General features: G+C 38.4%; 1 protein-coding gene across 2 annotated transcripts in view; it reads left to right on the forward strand.

Moving 5' to 3' along the window:
- SMYD3 (SET and MYND domain containing 3) overlaps window positions 1-19,376 on the forward strand; it is a 1,085,127-nt gene that overhangs the window by 225,618 nt on the left and 840,133 nt on the right. For both annotated transcript variants that reach the window (XM_069069136.1, XM_069069138.1), the window contains exons 3-5: window positions 4,025-4,132; window positions 5,754-5,811; window positions 17,852-17,988. In XM_069069136.1, coding sequence (XP_068925237.1) covers window positions 4,025-4,132; window positions 5,754-5,811; window positions 17,852-17,988 — 303 coding nt within the window. The remainder of the gene's footprint in view (window positions 1-4,024; window positions 4,133-5,753; window positions 5,812-17,851; window positions 17,989-19,376) is intronic.

The raw sequence follows: 19,376 nt of genomic DNA on the forward strand, positions 1-19,376 counted from the left end.
TATGTAATCAAGATCAGTCATGGGTTGGTTGGCTAAAGAAGCAGGGTTGTTAGTTTTTATGTTCTCCTGTAGTGAAAATGATCTTTGAAGTTATTATTTTGAGGGGGAGGTGGTTTTAATTCCAGTTTCTCAGTTTCTTATTGAATTTGCTAAAATAATAAAAAAAATCCATTCCATATGTGCAAAGTCCTATGTTAGGTACAAGGTTGAAAATATGATAAGTGTTTCTTGGATTGAATTTGATCAAATAAATGCCTTACTTAAAGAAAATATGAACTTATAAAGCTAAATTAAGGGATGCTGATTTGTTTTCCTTTGCTTTAAAAAGAAAGTTCATTGTCACAGTTTCCTTTGAAATAGTGAGTTCATCTAGTGCATTAAAAATCTGATTTGATTTACATATACCTTTTCAGGAATATTATATGTTATTTAAATTAGGCACATCCCTGTGAAATAAAATTTTTATTTTCATAGATGGCTACTTTTCAGAATCATTGTCATTATCCACAGAAAAGATAATTTTATGTTTAATGTTGTCCTTGGCTATTATTCTTTTGGTATTAAAAAAACAAGTCTGGTTGTAATGGAAAGAACAGTAGATTTAGAGACAAAAGATGGCTGCTCAAGACCCGTATCTACTACCAATTGTCTTTGCTACCTCGGACAAGACTCCTAACTGCTCTGAGATCCAGTATTTTTCTCCCCATAAAATAGGAATAATAATGATGACTATGATGATGATGGTGTATTCATATATCATAGAGTTATGAGGAAATGTTTTATGTATCTTAAAATGTAGTATACATGTGAGTTATTGCTATTAGTTATAATAACAATACATTAGCATTTATATGGCACTTTAATGTTTGTAAAGTACTTTAGAAATATTATCTCATTTTGATCCTCACAAGAATCCTTGGAAGTAGATCCTATTATTATCCTCATTTTACATATTAGAAACTGAGGGAGGCACAGGATAAGTGACTTGCCCAGGGTCACAGAGCTAGTAAGTGTCTGAGGCCAAATTTGAACTCAGGTCTTTCTGCCTCCAGGCCCCATATTCTGGCCACTGCACCACGTAGCTGCACATTATCCTCATGGAGTATCAGGATGATTATCACTAAACTATCAGATCCCATGTATAGTGTCATAAAATTCATTCAGTCATTGTAAGTACTCCTGCTACAGATTGCAAGCCTTCTCTAAATTGATGACTGGCCTTTGGGAGTTCCTGAAGCTTCCGCCCAAATTCACCCCATTCCAGACAACCTGATGACAAATCTTTCTTCAGGTCTCATGCAGACTATCATTGCACTTGTACTCGAAAGCTTTTCTAGCTTGTTGGATCAGAGTGACAGGTCTGGAGTCAGGAAGACTCATCTTCTTGAATTTAAATCTTGTCTCAGACACTTACCAGCTGTGTGATCCTGGGCAGGTCACTTAAACCTGTTTGCCTCAGTTTCCTCATCTGTAAAATGACCTAGAGAAGGAAATGACAAAACTGCTCCAGTGTCTTTGCCAAGAAAACTCCACATAGGGCCATAAAGAGTCAAACTTGATTGAAATGACTGAACAATGGGACCAGTCCAAGCTTATGCTTTGCTGATGTAGCCTTTGGGAGCTCAGGGTCACTTTTGGTGCATGGTGAAGCAGCAGACTGGAGCAGACGAATTACAATCATGATGAAAGTCAGTATGATATTGTGGGTAGAGAGAGAGCTGACTTCAGAGTCAAGAAGACCTTGGCTCAAGATCTGCCTCTGACATATTCTGGCTGTGTGACCTTGGGCAAGTCATTCAACCTCTCAATGCCTGGTGGCATCTCTTGAAGATTGTAAAACTAAGATAAAGAGCAGATGAAGAGCTGATCGGACAGAAGCCCTCACCAGCAGTTCCCCTTGCCAATAAAACCCCAGATCTGGTTCCAGATCCACATCAGCCACCACCATCACCACTGCCACCTCTCAGTTCTATCACACTTTATGGTTTACAGAGCACATTCCCCTAAGAACCCTGAGAGTGACTTAGATCACATATGATCTCCATTTTGTAGATAACTAGAATGTAAGGTTTTCAAAGCAATTTACATATGTTATGTCATTTGATCCTTTCTATAACCCTGTGAAGTAGGTACTGCTATTATCCCCATTTTACAAAAGAAGAAATTGAGGCTTAGGTTAAGTGACTTTTCCAAGGTCATCTCGCTACTTAGTGTCTGAGGCAGGGTTTGAACTCAAGTCTTACTGACTCCAAGTCTAGTACTCTACATGCTGTGGCCACCTGGCTGTTTGAGGAAAAATGGGAGACTCAGAGGAAAAATTACTGGAACAGGATCATAGGATCATTGATTTGGAACCAGGAGAGTCCTTAGAGGTCGTATGCTCCACCCTCTCTTTTTATAGAGGAGGAACCAAAATCCAGAAAGCAGAAAAGGCATATATTGTTATATAGTTTGTAACTGGCACATCCAAGACTTAAACCTAACCCTCCTGCTTTCAAGATCTACTGTTTTCTTCCTTTTATTCCCAAAACACTGAAGACATTGAAGAACAATTCCAGAACAAAGAGGAAGGGGTGGAAGCTTCTGGAAATTGACAGTGGCCAGCCAATAAACCAACTTGCTTCATAGGCTCAAGCTGTTAGGTTCTACTGATGCAGTTGTGGTTCTAAACTTTAGGACACTTTTCACACATGCAGCATGGAATAGTGTGCTTCCTCCTTGGTCATCTGAGCTCGATAGCTTTTCATTGTCATGGATCTAGCCTACATAGGCAGCTTTACCTTTCAGCACTGTCTTCAAATACTGCAGGACAAAAAATTAGATGTTTATGAGGCTTATACTTTTATCTGGCTGTTTCCTACTGACATGCTAAGTACTATCTTCTCCAGTTGGTTTTCTTCCTCTATCTACTTTATTTTCTTTATGTGCTTGTCTTCCTTGAGAGTATGGATTGCTTCATTCTTTGTATGTTTGTGTATGTATATATACGTGTGTGTACATATATATCCCTATGTATATGCCTTATGTATTTTTGTTTAGTTGTTTTCAATCATGTCTGACTCTTTGTGATGCCATTTGGTGTTTTTCTTGGCAAAGATATTGTAGTGGTTTGCCATTTCCTTCTCTAGTCCATTTCAGAAAGGAGGGAATTGAGGCAAACAAGTTTAAGTGACTTGTCCAGGGTCACACAGCTACTAAGTTCCTGAGGCCACATTCAAACTCAGGAAGATGAATCTTCTTGACTTCAAGGCTGGCTTTCCATCCACTGTACCGCCTATCTGCCTATGCCTTTCATATATAGGCACTTAATAAATTTTGTTTGTTGATTGATCTAGGCACTAAGAATATTTGTCTACCTTAAAAAAAACATCATTATAGCAACATGATATAGTGGGAAAATAATGTTTTTAGAGTTTTCCAACTCTAAAAAGTTTGGAAGAATTGAATTGTAGTTCTATCTGCCATGTACTTGTAAAATAGTAATAATAACTAACATTTATATAGCACTTTAAAGTTTGTAAAGTACTTTACATATCTTAATTTGTATGTGATGTTCAAGTAACTTCACTTATTTGGGATCCAATTTCTTCATTTAAAAAAAAAAGACTTGGTCTAGATGAACCCTAAGGTCTGGTCCAGTGTTTAGATCCCATGATACTGTGGATTTCGTGAAGTTGGAAAACTCCCCTTTTCAGGAATGACTAAAAATTAGTAAGGAAGTCTTAATGACTTCCTTTGGCCCCTGTCAGCAGGTAATAACTAGTCAAAGAGTTCAGGGACAAAGGTGGAGTTGAGGCTGCTCTTAATTCCACGCCTGAGTAATTGCACAGTTTGCGAAAGCTGCGTCCTGGGGTCATTAACAGAGCTTAAGTGTTCCCTTCCCTTCTCTGTTTTAAAGTTATAGATACCCAGGTTGTGGGAACTCCATGACTGCCTGTGACTCTTTTCTACTCCAATATAAATTATACTTAAATTTTGATGCATTCATTGTATGTCTTTTCCTACCCTCCTCTTGTCTTAACAGAAACAGGCTTGGCAGGATCACAAGCGAGAATGTAAATGCCTTAAGAGCTCAGAACCCAAGTTTCCTCCTGACTCTGTCAGACTTCTTGGCAAAGTTGTTTTCAAACTCGTAAGTAAAACTTGGGAACCTTGCCCAGGAGCACTTTTCACAATTGCTTTATTTTATTACATTTTTAAAATTCACATTTAAAACTGAAGATTAAGCCCAGGTTTGGGAGGGAAGTAGATTTTACTGAAGGTCCTATTTTTTCCAAGAACCAGTCTGCTGTGACTTTGGGATCTGTGTAAGTGATTACATTTAGGGATGTAATGGAATCCTGGTTCTTTTTCCCCTCTAGGAATGGGGGGCAGAAGATCATGACTTTACTCTTGAGTGAATTGAGCTATATAGGGTATCAGAGCAGTGCCTGCCACTTTGACCTTAGAGGTTTTTGATGTGATCCTGTCTCCAGCACAGGAATATAATAGTACATATAAAGGTACCCCATCCTCAGCCCACCCATCACCTTTTAATAGTTATGATAAAAGCTAATATTTATACAGTACTGTAAGATTTGCAAAGAGCTTTATGTGTATTATTTCACTCCACCCTGACAACAACCATGAGAGGTAGCTGTTATTAGTGCCCCTGTTTTACAGATGAGGAAACTGAGACTGAGGGAGTTTGCCCAAAAATGTGCAGCTAATGTCTAAGACAGGATCCAAACTCAGATCTTCCTGTCTCCTACTCTAGCAAAATATTCACCATGATGCCTTGCTGCCTTGTGCTACCTTATAGCCAACAGGGCATGTCTTTGATATGAAGAGATGATTGTGTCTTGGCATAGTAAATAAAGGACTGATTTTGGAAGTAGGAAGACCAGGTTCAAGTTTTGTCTCTGGTTGTCCCATATTGATCATGTCCTTTAATATCTCAGAGTCTATAGCAGTTCTGTAGACTCCATGCAACAGAAAAGCTTCCTTATACTGATTAAACCATTGGTCTGGACCCTAAAAAGGAAAAGGAAAAAAGAAAGAATTAATGAATTATAAATCTCTTTCAAAAGACATTATAAATAAAGCAATAAACAAAACCAATCAGGTCTTACTCCATTTTAATTCTACTTGATATGGAGTATCTAGGAACATGGCTATTTCAGGTAAAACTGTCATACTAAGACAAGTTTTGATTGAATGATACCATATTCATATTTTTCTACTCCTTAGCATTGGTTGAAAGTACTTTTTTTTTTTTAGCTTGCCTCTATGTGCTTTCTACATGGTAGCTTCCCTGAAATCCTACCCAATTTAAGCCCTGATTTAGAGAAGATTCCCTGGGCTGTCTTGAACATACCTAGAAGACTGAAGAACTTCCCCTACATCCTTGACAGCCTAGAAGTGTCCTTTTCTTTGCTATTTGGTCAGTTTTTACTCTTCAGAGTTAGAATTTCATAGACTTAAAGCTGCAGCATTTCTATACCCTTATGCATTGAACAAAATAAAAGTAATGCATAGCTATAGATGATTCTTACAAAAAGGCAGTAGGGGTTGAGGTATAATTTAGCTTGTAAAGTTGTTACTAATTAAATAGCTGAACCCAATAATTTAAAGAAGGCAGTGAAGTGGAAGGAATAGAATCCTGGGAAGCATCTGCTTGCTAGACTTTCATTAGCAAATAGTCACCCCCAAATGATGTTAAATATCTGAGCTTTTAAATTGACTATGATGTTTGTTTTTTTTTTCCTCTGTAGCTGAGAGAATCATCTTGTGCCTCTGAAAGACTCTACTCTTTTTTTGATATGGAGTCAAGTAAGTGACTATCAGCTCAAACTCCCTTAATAATTGTCAGCCACTATGTGTCAAGCTCTGTAGCTTTTTTGTTTGTTTGTTTTTGTCTCTTTGTTTCTTTTTTTTTTTCCATTTTTTGCTTTTTTTTTTTTGAGGGCAATTAGGGTTAAGCAACTTGCCCAAGGTCACACGGCTAGTTTTGGTGTTAAGTGTCTGAGGCTGGATGTGAGCTCAGGTCCTCCTGACTCCAGAGCCGGTACTCTATTCACTGTGCCACCTAGCCGCCCCTTGTCTCTTAATTTCTGCAAGTGAAATTTTATGGGGCTCCTTGGATTCATATGTACAACAATGACCCCACGTGTTGGATTACTTTTTGGCGGAAATGATGAGACCTCTAATGATGAGACCTCTATAAAGCAATGGGGTGGAGGAGGGAGTTTTGGTTCTGGTCACAGTAATAGGGTGACCCTTAGGGATCATGGGATCAGTAGCTAAAAAGGAAACTAAGATGTCATCTGATTCAGTCCTATCATGTCACAGATGAGGACATGAGGCCAGAAAGATTGAAGAATTTGTTCAGGTCCAGAGCTGGAATTTGGACTCTGGACCTCTTTCTCCAAATTTTTGAATACTCTGGACCTCTTTAATAATAATAGATTATGTTTAAAGCTTCTAAGACCTTTCTTTATACCCAAGGTTACCTTAAATGTGCCCTTTATGAATCTTGTATCTACTTATTCATTTATAAGTTCTTCTTCATTAGAATGTAAACTCCTTGAAGGCAGCTTTTTACCTAGTAAATGTTTTGCAAATATATATTGATTAATTGATTGAAATAGTACTTTAAGATTCACAATCATTGTCCTCACAATAACCCTTCCAGGCCAGTGGTAGAAATATTTTCAAGTCCATTTTGTAGATGAAGAAACTGAGACTTAAGAGATGTTAGATGACTTGTTCAAGTTCACATAAGCAGTAAGTATTGCAATAAGGATGTGAAATTATAAATCATACATTTTAGATTTTAATTAAAATTATAATATTATGATATGATAATATTGCAATGAATTATGGTTATCATGACAATGTATACTATAATAATTATTGTATTAATTATAAACTTTTAGAGTTGAAAGGAACCTTGGGGGTTATATAGTCCAACCTGTATGTGAGCAGGGAAGCTCTTTATGACATCTCTCCCAGTAAGCCACACTCTAACAAAAACCTCCCTCCAGTGATGAGGCTCCTGTGAAGCAATGAACAATAGTTAAACCTCATGATGCCTGGCACTGTGCTAGGTGCTAAAGATACTTGGATAAAGGATACCCACCATCATGGAGATTGCATTCTATCATAGAAGATAACATATGTATAACTAAGATAAATATACACAAAAAATGGGAATAGAATGGTATTGGATCTATGGTTTCATTGGTATGGGTAACCCCCCCCAATGAGGAAATAGCCTTTTACCAGTGGAGATCAGTACTTTTGCTGAATTCTTATTCTTTGAGTATCACCTGAAGTACTGATAGATTAAGTGACATGCCCTGGGTTTCACAGGTCTTCCTGACCCCGAAGTTGACTCTCCATTCCTTATACCACACTACCTGTCATATGTACAAAATAGCACCTGTGAAATCAGTAAAGTTTTTGTGTGGAAGGTGGTATTTAAGCAGAATCCTAAAGGAAATGAGGCATCTTTATTTTTCTTGGATTAATTCTTTTTTCTTTTTGGAGGGGGAAGGTAGGGCAATTGGGGTTAAGTGACTTGCCCAAGGTCCTATGGCTAGTTTTTGTGTTAAGTGTCTGAGGCTGGATTTGAACTCATGTCCTCCTGACTTCTGGGGCTAGTGCTCTGTTCACTATGCCACCTAGCCTCCCCCGAAATGAGGCATGCTAATGTCACAAGACTCTGGACTTACTCTCCCAGAGTAAACACAACCCCAGTGGGGACAGAGTGATTCTTCTTAGAGGCTACTGACTTGAGTCTCCTTTCCAGTGTGTTTCCCCCTACTATTAGCCATTAGAGGCTTGGTTCCATTTAATCAATTAGCATAAATTAGCTTTATATTTACTGTGAAGATATAACAAGAGCAGAACTGTAGACATGTGGAGCATTCCCTCCCCAGACTCAGAGGTGGGGAGCTTGCAGCCTCGAGGCCACATGTGGTCCTTTAGGTCCTCAAGTGCAGCCCTTTGACTGAATCCAAACTCCACAGAACAAATTCCCTTATTAAAAGAATTTGTTCTGTAAAACTTGGAGTTAGTCAAACTGCAGCTGAGGACCTGGAAGGTCTCCAGGCTGCATGTTCCCATCCCTTACTAGGTCCTTCAGTAGAGTTGAAGCACTTTCTACATAACACTAGGGGTAATGTTCATGTCCAAAATGCAGCAGAGCCACTAAATGAGTCTTCCTTTCAGCTACTGCTGGGGCCTGATGGTTATTCCTTGGAGCTTCAGGGTTGGGCTTTTTGCCTTCAAAACCTGTCATAGATCCTGGCTTCTAGATCTGGTGGCTTATCATTCTGACCTTGCAAAATTCAAAAGGTTGTAATTGTCTCTACTATCCCTTCACTTGAAAGCAGGAAGAATAGACACCATGGAAAGAGAAGCAGTAAAGGACCAAGTGCTCACCTGCCCCAATATGCTGGCCTCTGTGGACAAGGAGGAAGGCCAGAGACCCCTCTCCCACTTGGAGGTTTGTGGCCTGCTTGCCTCTGAATTCTATCAAAGCCAGACAGGAAAGACCTGGAAGAACAGCCTTACTTTTTTCTGGTTGTTGCCTGCTTGAATGGATATAGGGTCTGGCTCCACAGCCATCTCTTTACCACATGGTTAGTAGTCTGGAGCCAGTTACAGAATATCGGACAGACTCTCTTCATTGCACCTCAGAGCCCTTCTATTACATAGGATTATGCCTTTTCCAGAAGCAGGCTCTTTCCCACCTTGGGATTACATCAGCTAAATGTGCTATGCCTGCTTACCAGACTCGAATTTACATTGAGGAATGGAGGTGAAGTGGGAGTACATTCCGGGAATATGAATCAGCTAGTGCAGTCGTCTGTTGAGACAACATGTTCCACTTTTGGACTATCTCTTTGTTTAAGGAACTTAATTGTACACACACGCCCTACATATAATATATGTAAATGCACATGTGTAAATATGTATATGTGTGTATATATGTGTGTGCATATACACACACTTATTTGTTTCTAATGGTAGCCATCTCTAGGGCAGGGAGAAGGGGAGGGAAGAAAAAAAGGGAAAAAAGAAATTTACATGATAACTTTGTTAAGCATTTAAAAAGGAATAGCAAGCTGTACATGATAGATTTTCAGTTTCATGAGCAATCATCTTTTCTATTATACTATGTTATAGAAATGCTTTATTCCATAAATTAAAAATAAAAATTCTTTAAAAAAAGAAGCTTTTAAAGGAAATCCGGAAAAAAAAATCTAGTAGTTTTCTCACAGTTTCTCAGTCCATCTTATTTATGGTAGAAGTCATCATGCACCTGAGGATCATGTCTTGATCAGAACTCCTAGAGATTCTGTTCCTTCTTTTCTGAAGGAATGGTAATTATATAAGGGTTGCTGGTATTATTTTTATAAAATACCCCAAATCTGACAGTTTGGTTGATGAGAAAACTTTTTCTTTCTTTCTGACTGAAAGAATCTCTCTCTTTTTTTTTTTTTGATATGCAAGACTAATATTATTCAGGAAGACACCAGAGAAAGTGAGTAAAAATTAAAAACCCCTGTCTCTTTTCACTCTAAATCTAGTTCCCATCCCATTTTCCCATAATGTCCCTTTGTTTTGTTTAGTTATGTAGCTAGATTCTTTGCTGAAAATAATACATGCTCATAGTACAGTCCTAGATTATTAGACACTAACCTAAGGGGTAGGAAACCTGCGGGCTCAAGGCCACTTGTGACCCTCTAGGTCCTCAAGTGTGACCCTTTGACCAAATCCAAACTTCACAGAACAGATCCCTTAATAAAAGGATTTGTTCTGTAAGACTTGGACTCAGTCAAAAGGCTGCACCCGAGGACCTAGAAGGCCACCTCTTGAGGCCGCCGCTAGAGATTCAAAGACTATTTGACTCTCTTATTTGATTCATGAAGAAACTGGTGGCCAGAAAGCAGAAGTGCTTTGTTTGAAGCTGCACAGCAGATGGGATGAGAACCTTGCTGTCCTGACTATTGTGTCCACATGCATCCTACTGAACCACACATATTTCTATCACAGAGCGTGCAGCATGGCTAGAGACGGCCTTAGGATATTACTTGTTATGCATCCATGGGCAAGTCACTTAACCTCATCTCTAAAAAGATAGTTCTCTTTCTCTTCATCCCCATCTCCTGGCTTCCTTCAAGATCCATCTGAATTCCTACATTCAAGGAGAAGCCTCTTCTGATCTCCCTTAATGCTAATGACTTTCCTTTATGATTGTCTCCTTCCTATTTATCCTAGAAGTGTCATGTTGATACCTAGTGGTTTGTGTGTTGTCTCTCCTATTAGAATGGGAATTCTTTTTTTTTTTTTCTCTTTTTGGAGGGGAGAAGGCAGGGCAGTCGGGATTAAGTGACTTGCCCAAGGTCACACAGCTAGTAAATGCTAAGCGTCTGAGACCGGATTTGAACTCAGGTCCTCCTGACTCCAAGGCCAGTGCTCTATTCACTGTGCCACCTAGCTGCCCCTGAATGGGAATTCTTTGAGTGCAGAGACTTTTGCCTCTCTTTGTATCTCTAGCATTTAGCACCATACCTGACACATAGTAGGTGCTTAATAAATGATTGTTGATAATAATGCTTGTAAGATTCTCCTTACAGAGTTGTTTTTGAGGCACCTGTGGCACAGAGGCTAGCACTCCCACCCTATTGTTAGGAAGAACTGAATTCAAATATGACCTCAAATGATGACTAGCTGGGTGACTTTGGGTAAATCATTTAACTTCTGTTTGTCTCAATTTCCTCAAGTGCAAAATGGTGACAATGACTGCACCTGCCTTGATGAGCTGCTGTCAGGATCAAATGCGATAATGTTTGTAAAGGCTTCAGTGCCTGGCACGTAGTTGGTACCATATAAATCAAATCAATCAATCAATCAATTAATTAAGTTTATTCCCTTTCCCTTCCCCTTGTTGTGGAACTGGAATGAGATCAAGTGCTTTGCAAACTTTAGAGTACTATATGAATATCAGCTATTACATTACATTGGCATAGTGAAAAATGACTTTCTTTTGTCGTTCGTGGGCTGGTTAAACTTGCCAGTGGGTTTTGACTCTACAAGGAAGGAGAAACATCTAGAAATGCTAATCACCACAGTGGTTTATCAGCCTTCCAGGAGAAGTTACAAGGGTGGGAATGATTGGCAATCCAGTCCAGCAGTATAGCAGGGTAAGCACACACCTTTGCCCTAGCGATAATCAAGGAGAGGAGATGGGGTGTTGATCCATGTAGGACAGAGAGAATACTCATCTCCACCAAGCTGCAATGAACCTTCTTCCTTCAACAAGAAGCCTTTCCCCATTCCCCTTAATGCTAATGACTTCCTTTTGTGATTATCCCCTATTTATCCTTTACATTTCTTGTTTATACTTAGTGGTTTGTGTGCTGTTTCTCACATTAGAAAATGTGAGCTCCTTGAGAGCTTCATCATGGTTAGGCTGTCTCTGGGTGGAAAGTGGAGTCTGAGTGTTTTATTCCCTCCCAGGGACTTGCCAGGAAAGGGGAAGCCCCAGGGCTTCCAATGGCAGGTTTTTTGAACAATGCGGGTGTTCCCCCATAGGCCTCTTATCACTAGGGATGAAGGTTTGAACTGTGAGTCTAAGGCTTGCTCCCTGTTCAAGTGGTTCACCTTCCTGATTTTGCAAAGGGTATGGAATGGGGACTGTTAAGTGGGGGACAGATAGGGAGAAGAAATAGCAGTGGGCCATGTATAAGTCATATGTCAAAATTGCACACCTTAACTACTCTGGATGGAAGCAAATAAAGAGAAAACCCAGTATAGATTTATGATTGTGGTGACACGGTTACCAATGATATCAAATGTATTACTGAAAAAGTCCTTTATTTCACTGTTGTATCACACTCACAAGAAAGAGAAAAACTCAGGCCAGAAATCACAGCAGTGTAAGAACTCAAAGGAATGGAAGGCAAGAAATAAAGTTGAACTTGGTGCCTTTTTTTTTTTTCATGTTTTGATGCACATTTAATCATTAAAATTCTGCTGTGAGTCATGACTATAATCTCTGCTCAGCCTTAGAATTTCGGCATTAATTTGAGCTCTTCACAGGGAGAAAACTGAGCATGTGCAGTAAATATCACCTATTCTCAGTGCCATGTCCTCAATAATTATTAATTAAATGTCATGCCCTCAGCATTAACACCTGTTTGTGGTATATTTTTAAACTGATTTCAAGAAAGAATTGCCTGCTTTTGTAAAATCCTTCTCTTTGAACTGAAGAATTAACATGCCTCTTTAACCTGGGAATCACTATGATTCAAGAGTTAATCTTTGGCCTTGTGGTGGTTTTATTTTCTCCTATTCTGTCATTAGCTTCAGTTCCATTAATTTTCTTCTTCAAATACTTTTCATTTATTACCCACTTGCTTTCTCTACTTGTTTCACCTTTACACTGTATTTGAATCTTCTCTCACTTTACCCTTCTACTTTTCATTCTTGTCTTTGATATGCAGCTAGTTATTCATCATCTATTTCTAATCTGCTCTATGTTTGAAACATGTCTCTGCTTGGACTTTAACTGGAATTTGAGAAGGGTGAAAAATGGACAGATAATAGGGATAAATATAGATGATGGTCACGTGGTAAAGGGAATTCTCAGGTGTGGAAGCTGCCTCTACTATTGCAACTCAGTACCTTCACAATTTATTGTTTTAGAAAATTGCTTAGTGCATGGAGAGGTTAAATGAGTTGTCCAGGGATAGTATCAGAGGTAGATCTTGAGCTCGAGTCTTGCTGGCTGGAAGGCTGACATTCTGATGACTTTGCCATGTCACATAATACTTTAAAAATAAAAACAAACAGATACTATCAGTAATGGATATGATATAATGTTGGAAAAGGGCCCTTAGTAATTCATAAAGGAAAATGGCAGGCAATACCATTGAGGACAACGTCCTCAGATGTCTATACAGCAATGCACAGGATATGGATAATAAAGTGAACTTAAAATTTTAGTACATAGAGGTAAATCTCATAGATATCACTAGACTTGGCAGGATGGGACTCAAAGCTGGAATATGACAATATAACTACATAATGCTCTGTTTCAAAGAAACAAATCTGATGCAGTGAATGATAGACTTATACTGTAGGCCAAAAAAAATTATATATATATATATTTTTTTTGCCTTTTGGAGGGCAGTTGGGGTTAAGTAACTTGCCCAAGCTTACACGGCTAGTATTTTTGTGTGGGTGTTAAGTGTCTCAGGCCGGAACCGAACTCGGGTCCTCCCAACTACAGGGCCAGCGTTTTACTCACTGAGCCACCTAGCCACCCCCCAAAAAATATTACTGAAATGAATTGAAGGAAGCTGAGGATGGTGTCATGATGGAGAATATTTGAATGAGGATAAAAGGGGATGACCTAGATAGTATGTAATTGTGGGTCTATACTTCAGACCACCCAGCCAGGTGGAGAGTGATGATGTACATCACTAAACTATAACAGAGTTTAAAGTGTAATAGTGAGGGGTACTTAAAAAAATTCATTTGGTTGCTGGAGGTCACATTCCACTACAAGGGAGCATCAGATAAATCTTTTGCGTCATTTGCTGATAATTTGTTTCTTGGGAATTATAAAGGAAACAAGGTGATGAATTGCCACTTTGGGCTTAATTCTGACCAACACAGAAGAAATTGTTGGTGAGGGAGAACTGGTGAGAACCTTGGAAAAGAAGTCACCATAAAATCATAGAATCTTTAGATAAGAACATTAGGCCAACCTTGGCATTTGATATATGAAGAAACATACCTAGAGAGGTGAATTGACTTTGTTGTTGTTTGTTTATTTCTGTCATGACCTACTCTTCATGACCCCATTTTGGTGTTTTCTTGGCAAAGATAATGGAGTGGTTTGCCGTTTCCTCCTCCAGCTCATTTTTATGTATGAGGATACTGAGGCAAACAGGGTTAAGTGACTTGCTCAGTGTCACACAAGTAATAAGTGTCTGAGGCCAGATTTGAATTCATGAAGATGAGTCTTCCTGATTCCAAGTCTAGTATTCTACCCACTTGTACCACTTAGCTGCCTGAATTGACTGTAGTACTGCAAATAATTTTTTTTCATGAAAAAAATGGATTTCAAAAAATCTGTTGCAGGCTTTCCCATGAAAATGTTGTCAAACTCGATGGCCAATCCATGTTCTGGAATCTTTAATTTCCTAGTATTTCTTCCATCCTCCAAAGTCGTTCAGATATTATAGTCAGTGCTTTTTTCCTTACATCAGCAAAGGTCTTTCAGCAGCCTGAAATGTAATTTGCTCAAGACTGGAGATTTTAATTTTTAAGCAGTAAGGGGTAATCTCTGAGGTATAATTTGAAGTAGTGACAAAATATCTGGCCTCTCTAGGTTGGTGGTTCTGTGAATGGAGAAGAAATAATGTATGTGATTAGTTGAGAAGGTTGAATTAGCAACTCTTTGGGTATAGCATGTGAGTAACAGTGAAAAGTTGAAGATGACTCCTGCATTGCATACCTGCTCACCTGGAATAATGGTGGCATCCTTGATAGAAATAAAAGAGTTAAACAGATTGTAGTATTTAGGGGGCCAGGTAATGTGTTCTGTTTTGGACATGTTGACTTTGATGCTAGGGGGCATTCAGATAGAGATGTCTACCAGGTCTCTGGAGCCTTATAAGAATGGAACTTCAAAGAGAGAAAAAGGTTGCATACATAGGTTTGGGAGTCTTCTGCGTAGAGATGAGAGTCAAGCCCATATGAACTGATGAGTATAGAGAGAGAAGAAAAGAAGGTTTGGCCTGGACATACCTACATCTAAAGTGTGGGATGTGGATTGTTGATCCTTCAAAGTGACTTGAAAAAGATGAGTCTGACAGGTTGGAGGAAAATCATGGCAGCAATATCAGAAAAACCCAAAGAATAATGAACATCCTGCAGAAATGAATCATGTGATGGTTGAAAGAAGGATGAGACCTGAGAAGAGCCACCAGATTTAGCAATAATCATTGGAGAACTTGGAGACAGCAGTTTAAATAAAGTAGTGGGGTCAGAAGTCAAACTGGAAGGGGTGGAGGAGCAGAGCGATGAGAAAGTTGGTGCAGTGAGTATAGATGGCTTTTCCTAGGATTTTGGTTATAAAGGTGAGGAGAGGTCTAGAAATCACAGAATCCCAAAGTTTGAAGTTGATAGATACCTGAGTGGCTCTCTAATCCAATTTACATACCAAAGAAATCCCCACTATAATATACTCAGCAAATGGTTGTTCAATCTCTACTAAAGACCTTTGTGGGATTAGTAGTGGGGAGCTCACCACCATTTGAGGCAGCCCATTCCAAGGATAATAACTTGACCAAACTGTAGATTTAGGTAAATGGTTTTTGTTTTGCTTTGTTTTGTTTTTAAAAGGATGTGGAAAATCTGGGCATATTTGTAGGCAACAGGAAAAGACCTAGTAGATAAGGAGAGGTTGAAAATGAGGAAGGTCATTGGGAACATTGATCAAAAGGACAAGCTCCTAAAAGAGACATTAAGGGCTAGTATGGGCAAGTTGAAGGACAACCTCATTCTGAGACTCAAGCAAATTAGGTTACTGTAAAATCTGAGCTCATCAGAGGTTTCCTTGTGCCACTGTAGCAGTCTTTTTAGATGGTTCTTGTAAATTCTTTACCGGAATGATTTTCAATTGAATTCTTTTGAATTTTGTTTTTTGAGAGAAGGGACACAATAGCATTTTTCAAATATACAGTGAAATTGTCAGCTAGAAGAGGGACTGATGCATTCCATGTAGCTCTAGGAACCTGAACTAGGACTGCATGGGAATTATGGGGAGGTAGCTATTAATTCATGACAAGTATGTAATTTCTAAAAGTTAGAGCTGTTAATAATGGAATCTACTGCAGTGAATCCTTTGTTACTAAATGGAATTAGTACACATGCCCATTTACCTGTACTTTATTTTACTTATATTCAGCACTATATCAGTAATTCCCACAGCAGCTTATCCTGATTGGGAAAAGGTGTGGCTTACTTTGTCTCCCCGACAGATACTTCTTCAATTTTCTCCAGGGGGTATGATTTTTCCGGGTTTCTGTAATCCCACTCTAGCACAAAATGTAAAGCATCTGTGGGCAAAGAGTGGGCATGGACCTTCATTATTTGTGTCTTTGTGCTTATAGGCATCAAGGGTGCTTTTCCAAGTCACTGGATCTTGAATTTTGTTTTTTTTGGACTTTCTTATGTTTTAATTGATGAGACAAGGTATTATCACTTATCTCTGTTTCTAGATCTTTTTTTCTGGGGGTGTTGAGCTATTAATTTTTTGAGGGAATGGAAAAGGGGCTTGCCTAACCTGTTTATAGTCTAGCATCTATATCTTGTATGCATCTGTTTATTTACATGTTATTTTCTTCCTTATAATGTAAGCTCCTTGGAGTGGCTAGGTGGCACAGTGACCTGGCCCTGGAGTCAGGAGGACCTGAATTCAAATCTGACCTCAGACACTTAACCCAAAAACTAGCTGTGTGACCTTAGGCAAGTCACTTAACCCCAATTGCCCTGTCTTCCCCCGTCCAAAAAGCCAAAAAAAAAAAATATATATATATATATATATATATATATTTATATATATATATATATTTATATATATATATATATATATATATATATTTAAAAGGGGCGGCTAGGTGGTGCAATGAATAGAGTACCAGCCCTGAAGTCAAGAGGACCTGAGTTCAAATACAGCCTCAGACACTTAACACTTACTAGCTTTGTGACCTTGGGCAAGTCACTTAACCCCAACTATCCTCCAAAAAAAAAGAATGTAAGCTCCTTAAGGATACTTGTTTTTGCCTTTCTTTGTATTTACAGTGCTTAGCACAGTGCCTGCATATAATGAGCTTGATAAATTATTATAGATTGATTTATTGACTGTGTATTTGTGTATATGTGCGTATGTCTTTATATGACCTTGAAAACGCTGTCATAATATACCTCTGTATAATAGGAGGTTCCCCTCATAAAATTCAGGAATGTAGTAACAAGCAAGCAAAAAGATAATGATGTATCTTTATGTGTCTATATAATATTTAGTGAAAAGGTTTCTTTCTTGAAATCTCTTGTACAAAAATATTTTCGTTGCAACACATAAACAGGATGTATAGATGACTTATAACAGTCATTAATTTGGCTTGGAGTTCTTGCCATTCTTCAGTCTCATAGAGGGATGATATCTAAGGGATAATGTTCAGAGAAATGTCCAATTTTAATTTTGTGGTTCAGTGGAAAGAACATTGGATTTGGAAGTAAAGTCTTGGTTTGAATTCTAATTTTGCTATTGACTATTTATGTAACTTTGGGAAAATCATGTAAATCTTTTGAATTTTAGTTTTCTCATCTATAAAATGAGAAGTATTACCTCAATTGTCTCTATAGGCACCTGCAGCTCTGAACCTATGATTATGATCTATCTAATGAGCAGATTGGACTAGTTGCTCTCTGAGGTCCTTTCAGGTCCTGAAACTCTAATTGTTTTCATTCTGTGAAAACTAACAGCTTGACTAATTTTAGATTTAATTTCTTATGTTCTTGCATCTGTACATCCATATCTTTTTTTTTTACATGCCTATGGGCTTTTGATCACCATCTTGCAGGTGAGATTTGGCAGACTCAAACTGAATAAACCATTTATGATGATTTATAGCTGTCTGGAAACAAAGTGAGATATATTTGTCCTCTGTCAGAATAAAATCTGGGGCAGAAAATGGCTGCCTGCACAGCTGCCATTTATATTCTAAAAATTATCCACCATAACTTCAGTTCATGATTGGTCTATTTCTCGTCTTTTCTGCAGACATTAAGAATCTAAGTGAAGAAAAGAAGGAGGGTCTAAGGCATCTTGCTGTGACATTGCAACTTTACTTGAAAGAGGAGATCCAAGATGCCTCTCAGCTGCCAGCTACCTTTGACATTTTTGAATCCTTCGCAAAAGTAAGTGATATGTTTGGTATAGACCAAAATGAACATTCTCCTACCTTGTTTTATTGACTGTTCTCAACCCTTATATCTAGAAACCTCTTTGCAAAGTTCATTGGCACAAGGTGCTTTATTTCTCCCCAGCCTCGATTTAATGACTAGGTAGCTTATTGCCCTTTTGGGAAAAGGGGCAATTATCTTTTTTCTGGATACCAGTGTTCTTGTTGTTAAGTTGACTGTGCTAAATGACCCCATAGTGGCCTGCGCCAACTCCTCTCCAATGACTACGGAACATTCCCTTACTTCTCACCACTAGGGTCAAATTAAGGTTTGTTTCTGTTGAGTTGTTTCAGACTTTTCATGACTCCATTTGGGATTTTCTTGGCAAAGATACGGGAGTGGTTTGCCATTTCCTTCTCTATTTTTCCATGGGATGGTTGTTTTCCTAAAGAACCCCCTGCCCCAATGTGAAGAATTTCCTTTGAAACCATTACTGATTAAATTGGCATAAGCAGATGCAATAAAAGGTACTTTTAAAAAATAATGTGAAAATATAATGAAGCTTTTGATGTGGCAAAATTATAGATTACAAAAATCCTGTTGGATGGTTCAGGTAATTAAAGCAGAAGATTAAATGCTTGGCTTTTTGGATTGCACATATTCATGTAAAATGTAAAATCACACATTTGAGGAGGAATTAAGCTTCTGTTTGCTTATTTTTGAGTATATTTTCAAAGACAGCTCCCAGGAAGGGTATTGCATTGTGTTATGTCCACCCATTCTGCAGGAACATAAATGTGGGCAATGGGAAAACTATGGCTTTAAGCTATCTTTTCATAATGGAATTAGCCTCTTTGGAAGATAAATTTGCTATTATCTGATTGTGTTGTCTTAGCATGAAAACCTGTTTGTTTTGTAAATTTTTTGAAATTTGAAGAATGATTGTTGACTTATATCATCCTTAAGAATATTGGACATTTCTACTTTTATCTCCTTATTCCTCTTGAGGATTACAGTCAGTAATACCATGTACCTAGCATATACCATTTAGGCTATGAAAGAAGCTCTATCTTCAAATAATGTGTAAGCTAAGCAATCAAAAGAAAGCAATGACCGTGAGATGATAAAAATGTATCATCCCATGGTATAGGGAACTGCTGGACAGTCTAACTTATTAGAAAGCTCACCCTTGGGATCAGTTAAAATCTGCCACCCTGTACTTTCTATTTTATTTGTTCTAGAAAGAAATAACTTTAGTTGATGTGAGAGGAAGACTCTCTTGTTGACTGAACCAGCAGGTTCAATATGTTTTGAGAGCCACCAATCCTTTTGTTATCATCATCACAGAAGATAAGGGTGTGTGTGTGTGTGTGTGTGTGTGTGTGTGTGTGTGTGTGTGTGTG

The sequence above is a fragment of the Petaurus breviceps genome, unplaced genomic scaffold (assembly GCF_028583685.1).
Source record: "Petaurus breviceps papuanus isolate PSGF00001 unplaced genomic scaffold, PetGlider_PUasm1.0 90778, whole genome shotgun sequence".
Classification (NCBI taxonomy): Eukaryota; Metazoa; Chordata; class Mammalia; order Diprotodontia; family Petauridae; genus Petaurus; species Petaurus breviceps.